We start from the raw sequence: 6,573 nt of genomic DNA on the forward strand, positions 1-6,573 counted from the left end.
GCAGGTGGGAGGTCCTTTAGTCAGGGATCCTGTGCATGCCACACCTCCTGCCCAGTCTTGGGAGGGGAAGAACTTCCCCTATATAAACCTGGGGCTGAGGCAGGGTGAGTGAGTAGAAGAAGTGAAGAAGTAGAGACAGCATAGGAGGAAACAGCAGGCTTACAAGGAGTCAGGGGCTGGCAGCTGCAGAGCTTGCCCTGACTAAGAAGATTCTTTACCGGACCCGGAGTCCGAGGCTGTGGGGACTAACTCCTACCCAGCAGCAGAATCCGTCAGGCAGGGGATTTCAGGTCCCCTGGCCCAGAAGCCCGAAGGCACGGTCACACGCGTGGGACCAGCACCGCCATCGTGGAGCGGAAGCCATTAGAAGGCCCCGAGTCACCGGCCATACGGGTGAGCACCACACGGTACACTCAGGGACGTGGGCTACTTACATCAGCTTCTAGCAAGGTAGCCAGAAGAGTACAGTCAGTTTGGGAGGCCTACAACTACGCCTGGCCAGGGGAGATCCCATCTGCTCAAGGACTGACCAGGCCCCGTTCACTAGCAAGTACTCCGGGAGGGTCTATCGTTGTTACCAGTAAAGACCCTGAATTACACCGCACCGTCTCTGAGTGGTTCCTGCTACCCCCATCATCCACATCTGCTGCCCTGAGGCCATACCCCTCCCGTTGGGGGTTATACCATCTAGCTGCACAATCCTACCACCGGCCTCAGCGGTCTGCCCTGCAGCAGCAGCTCCCTGGCTGCTCTCAACAGGTGGCGTAGTCATCAACTATTTACTACTAATAGACTGCCGTCTAGTTTGACTCCCTGGGCACGGACCGGGTCACCGCCACGAGACTACAACCCTCCACTGATCCGGCTCCGGGTAGGCTCCCGCGTGCGCAGCGCAGCGCGACACAGGCCCAGGGGCGCGTCACATCATTTTTTTACGCACAATACAGTAAAAGCCTCCATTATTGAACGATTTAACCGCACATTGAAAACCCGGATGTGGCGCTATCTTACGAAGCATAATACCTTTAGGTATATTGATATTTTAGCTGATCTGGTGCATAGCTACAATCATACTTATCACACTACAATTCGCTGCAGGCCAGTTGATGTGACAAAACATAACTCGCTACAAATCTGGCGAAATATTTACAGTTCTAGCATTCCTATTAAACCTATTAAGCCCTCTTTAAAAATCGGCGATCATGTGAGAGTGTCACAATTTAAAGGAACTTTTGCTAAGGGGTATGAACAAACGTACACTGAGGAGATATTTATCATTAGCGCTGTCAACACTAAATTTCAAAAACCTCTCTATAAAATTGCTGATTTGAGTGGCGAGGCTGTAGAGGGTTCATTTTATAAGGAGGAGCTTCAGAAAATACCTATGGATGAGAATCGTGTCTACAGAGTAGAAAAAATATTAAGAACTAAACGTGTCAGGGGTAAGACACTTTGCTTTGTCAAATGGCTCGGGTACCCATCAAAATTCAATAGTTGGCTTGACGCATCACAGCTGCGAGATATATAGCCATGGAAGGTGGATCATTTTATATAACACTGCCTAGTAACGCCTCATCTAAAATCTACCCCGAAAACACAATTTCCACTTTTACCACCAAATTATCAAAACCTGTTCACCTTTCCGGTCCCTTCGAGGTGGCACTCACTGAAATCCAGTATCCGCATACATGGTACACATTTGAACAGAATGACGGGAATTTCTATATAGGAAAGCGTGGAGATGTGCTAAAGGAATATTACGTAAAATCTGGGTTTTATTCAACAATCGCAGAACTTATAAGAGCGATTAATGAGAGAATTGATATTCTGAAAATTTCTGGTGATGGTTTTAAGTTGCGTTATGATGATGTGAAAAGAAGTGTTACTCTGACGGATTCCCCAACAACACATTTTGCACCTGGTCAGAAACTGGCACACATTTTAGGCCTCCCCGCCTATATTGAGGCCTCTGTAGATAACAGTCAGCTTGAGCTTATGCGGATATAAAAGACGGATTTTATACATTGTTTGTGTACACAGATATAATACAACATCAACTTGTGGGGGACAGTTATGTCCAACTTTTGAGAACGGCTCAGGTAACCAGCAAGAGCGGTGAAATTATCACCCTTCAGTACGCAAGACCCGATTACATGCCCTTATGCAAGCACCATTTTGATTCTGTGACAATCTCTATCTTATCAGACCAAGGTTCCCCAGTTAAATTCAAGTACGGAAAAAGTATTGTGTGATTACATTTTAGACCGCGGCAGCATTGACACGATAAAATGGTGTCTCAAAGGGTGTATGGAGATCCCACCATTTATGCCCGCTGCTATATTGCGCAGTCGGGCCACGGTTTAGAGGGTTTCACCGGCAGTGAGTACATGTATGGCTCAGGATTGGCCGGCATATTTAAAGGTTTATTCCGCCGCGCCGTGCCCCTTTTCAGAAAGGGCTTAGAATTAGTAAAACCACACGTGAAGACGGCTGTCAGAAACATTGCTAAAGATGCTGTCACAACTGTCTCATCAGCCATTATGAATAGGATAAATACGCCAGCGCAGGAGGGATCTGGTATAACTTACGTTGCTAAAAAAACACAAAAAAGAAAGAGACGCGCGAGTCATTCAATACCACCAATGCTCATGAATAAAAATACAACCAAGAGACGAGCCCGTCAGAAAAGAGTAAGACGCTCTGCGGGCGACATCTTCTAAGCGATTATCATGGCCTTCCTGCATGATGCTTCTGTAGAGTGGGCAAAATCTGAACTGGATATTTTTGACATTCCCCCGACACAAACGAGTATAGAGAAATCTCTTTTTGTAGAAGTACAGCCTATTGCAGCTCTGTCAGACAATGCTCCCCTGGAATTTTTCATATCGGGGAGTGGAGATTATTATTTTGACCTAAATAATACGCTGCTGTACATAAATTGTCGCATCGTCAAACAGGATAATACGCCTATTGCTGATGGAGCACGTGTGGCGCTCATAAACTACCCTCTAGCCACTCTTTTTAATCAAGTCGATATTACTCTGGGAGATCGCCTTATCTCACAATCGGACAATCTCTACAGCTATAGAGCATACATAGAGGCCCTTTTAAATTACAGCTCGCAGACGCTGTCAACACAGTTTACTGCAGGATTGTTCTATAAAGACACTGCAGGCCATCATAATGATCGGAACTTGGATGGCGCAAATGTTGGGTTTATCAAAAGATCCCTGGCAACTTCCCACTCCAGGCCTGTTGATCTCTTGGGCCCCATTTTTGGAGATATATTTAATCAACCAAAGCTAATATTGAATGGTTTGGACCTTAAGGTCAAGTTAACAAGAAATAAGGATACTTTCTCTTTGATGTCATCAGAAGTCGATCCTCTGAAAGTGCAAATCTTACAAGCGGCTCTCTATGTAAAGAGAGTGCAGGTCCCTCCAGCAGTCCGGATAGGTCACAGCCAGGCACTCTTATCCGCAACAGCCAAGTATGCCATTGACCGAACCTGCATGAAGGTGTACAGCATCGCTGCTGGTACACGGATCACGAACCACGAGAACCTTTTCCTAGGACAGATCCCTAAGGCTGTTATATTGTGCTTTGTAGATAATGAAGCATTTAGCGGCTCTTATGCTAAAAACCCGCTTTGTTTCAGTCACTACAATGTGAACCACGCAGCTCTATACCTGGACGGCCAGCAGATCCCCGTGCGACCCTTTCAGCCTAATTTTAATATTGATTTATCTGTCAGAGAGTATATGGCGCTTGCCCATATATCCGGGAAGCAAAAGGCTGATTGTGCCATGGCAATAGATCGTGAAGAATTTATGTCTGGTTTCACTTTATTTGGTTTTGATTTATCACCTGATCAAGAACCGGGGGGGCATTTCTCACTTATTAAAACAGGTAACCTACGCGCTGAAGTTCGGTTTGCTCTACCGACCCCCCACACAATAAATATGCTTGTTTTTGCAATCAATCCCAGCATTCTGGAAATTAATAATAGGAGAGAGATCTTGTACGATTTTAACTGATAATGGATAATCTACAACTCACAACACTGCTGAAGGCCGATCGCTATACAGAACGCATATTCGCCGGTGTGTTTCCGTGTGACTTGCTACCATCGCGCAGAGTGAATCAAAGACCAGCTGCATATATTGTGAACACTGACTCAGCCGGCCAGCCCGGGCGGCACTGGCTGTTGATCGTACTCTGCAATGATAAGAGGGGCATATTTTTTGATAGCTATGGCTTTTGTCCGGATAGTATTATCTTTCCCCGTGATTTTGTGACATTCCTGAACAAGAATTGTGAGTCTTATTGTTATCAAAACTCTCAATTCCAGGATACATACAGCTCTGTATGTGGTCATTACTGTATTTTTGTTATGTATCATCTAGCCCGTGGTTTGTCCTTCAATAAGGTCTTAAAGTGTTTTGGTGATAATAAGCATGAAAATGATGCAATAGTCTCAGGTCTTGTAACATCACTCTTATCTGCACATTCAAAGTATAATAATAAAAGCTGTCTTTATAAGCAGAGATGTGTGCGATTTTGTGACCACAGCTAATTGCTTCGCCATCTTTCGGCATCTGGTCTGTGAAGAACTATAAATGTTACACTTCCCTGTGTGGCCACAACTAATTGACCACAGCTAACAGCTAATTGCTTCACGATCTGTGGGTATCTGGTCTGTGAAGAACTATAAATGTTACACTTCCGTGTGTGTCCACAACTAATTGACCACAACTAATTGCATCACCTTCCTTCAACGTGTTCAGAAATTGGTTCAATATGCGTAACATGCCTGATTCATGAATCTCACCATTTGTGATAGTGTGGTTTTTGTCTTTGAAATGTCTTGGAGATGTATTTATCTTTAAAAAAATAAAATATTTTAATACTTTTACTGTGTCTTTGCTTTTTACATCCGTATAAAACACACACTTTATATACTTGGGGGTAGTTGTAACTTGGCCATATAGATAATATGGCCAAGCAATAAGTATCAGCCTATCAAATAAGAATAAAGTCTTGGGCTATAAAACTCATATAAAATGAGAACAAAATATTAAGGCTATAAACTCATATAAACTCATACACTATTAAATAAGAGTAAATAATCAGATAGCATCATCAAACTCATATAAAATTCATATAAAATGATGAATAAGATACAACACAGGAACTGATAGGGGAGGGGGAGGAGGGGTGTGGCTACACACTTTGATACACTTTGATAGAGGGCGTGGCACCTGTCAAATTGAGTTTGATGAAAGATAGGGCTGCTACACTACTAAAGTTGAAAAAAAAATTTTTGGGGACTTAGTCATTTTTCCGGCATTTATCAGACTTTCAGATAGGGGAAATGTCAGGGAGCATTCTGATTTCAGTTCCAGAGCAATTCACCCGATGAGTCCTTCATATTTAGTCGTTTTCAGCCAATTTTCTGAATTTTTGAAAATTTCATTTTTTTGTGAAAATATCCACTAAATGAGGGAATAATATGTGTGAGGGCACCCCAGGAGAGTTCCAAAAGTGTGGGTAGAATATATATCCACAGGGGTGAAATTGAAAAAAGTTGAAAAAAATTTTTTGGGGGACTTAGTCATTTTTCCGGCGTTTATCAGACTTTCAGATAGGGGAAATGTCAGTGAGCGTTCCGATTTCAGTTCCAGAGCGATTCGCCCGATGAGTCCTTCATATTTAGTCGTTTTCAGCCAATTTTCTGAATTTTTGGAAAATTTCACTTTTTTGTGAAAATATCCACTAAATGAGGGAATAATATGTGTGAGGGTACGCCAGGAGAGTTCCAAATATGTGTGGGTAGAATACAGTCATATGAAAAAGTTTGGGCACCCCTATTAATCTTAAGCTTAATGTTCTATAAAAATTGGTGTTTTTGCAACAGCTATTTCAGTTTGATATATGTAATAACTGTTGGATACAGTAATGTTTCTGCCTTGAAATGAGGTTCATTGTACTAATAGAAAATGTGCAATCTGCATTCAAACAAAATTTGACAGGTGCATAAGTATGGGCACCTCACCAGAAAAGTGACATTAATAGTTAGTAGATCCTCCTTTTGCAAAAATAACAGCCTCTAGTCGCTTCCTGTAGCTTTTAATGAGTTCCTGGATCCTGGATGAAGGTATTTTTGACCATTCCTCTTTACAAAACAATTCCAGTTCAGTTAAGTTTGATGGTCGCCGAGCATGGACAGCCCTCTTCAAATGATCCCACAGATGTTCAATGATATTCAGGTCTGGGGACTGGGATGGCCATTCCAGAACATTGTAGTTGTTCCTCTGCATGAATGCCTGAGTAGATTTGGAGCGGTGTTTTGGATCATTGTCTTGCTGAAAGATCCATCCACTTTGTAACTTCATATTTATCACTGATTCTTGAACACTATTGTCAAGAATCTGCTGATACTGAGTGGAATCCATGCGTCCCTCAACTTTAACAAGATTCCCAGTGCCAGCATTGACCACACAGCCCCAAAGCATGATGGAACCTCCACCAAATTTTACTGTGGGTAGCAAGTGTTTTTCTTGGAATGCTGTG

The 6,573-nt window shown here is 43.0% G+C and overlaps 1 protein-coding gene across 1 annotated transcript; it reads left to right on the plus strand.

Moving 5' to 3' along the window:
* Positions 1 to 2,729: 2,729 nt before the first annotated feature.
* Positions 2,730 to 4,037, plus strand: LOC141191432 (uncharacterized protein F54H12.2-like). The gene has a single exon (XM_073661323.1). It carries the CDS (start codon positions 2,730 to 2,732, stop codon positions 4,035 to 4,037), a length of 1,308 nt encoding a protein of 435 aa, XP_073517424.1.
* The last annotated feature ends 2,536 nt before the right edge of the window (positions 4,038 to 6,573 follow it).

Source organism: Phyllobates terribilis, unplaced genomic scaffold (genome assembly GCF_046119375.1).
Source record: "Phyllobates terribilis strain yellow unplaced genomic scaffold, ASM4611937v1 Scaffold_41__1_contigs__length_11206878, whole genome shotgun sequence".
In the NCBI taxonomy this organism is placed as follows: Eukaryota; Metazoa; Chordata; class Amphibia; order Anura; family Dendrobatidae; genus Phyllobates; species Phyllobates terribilis.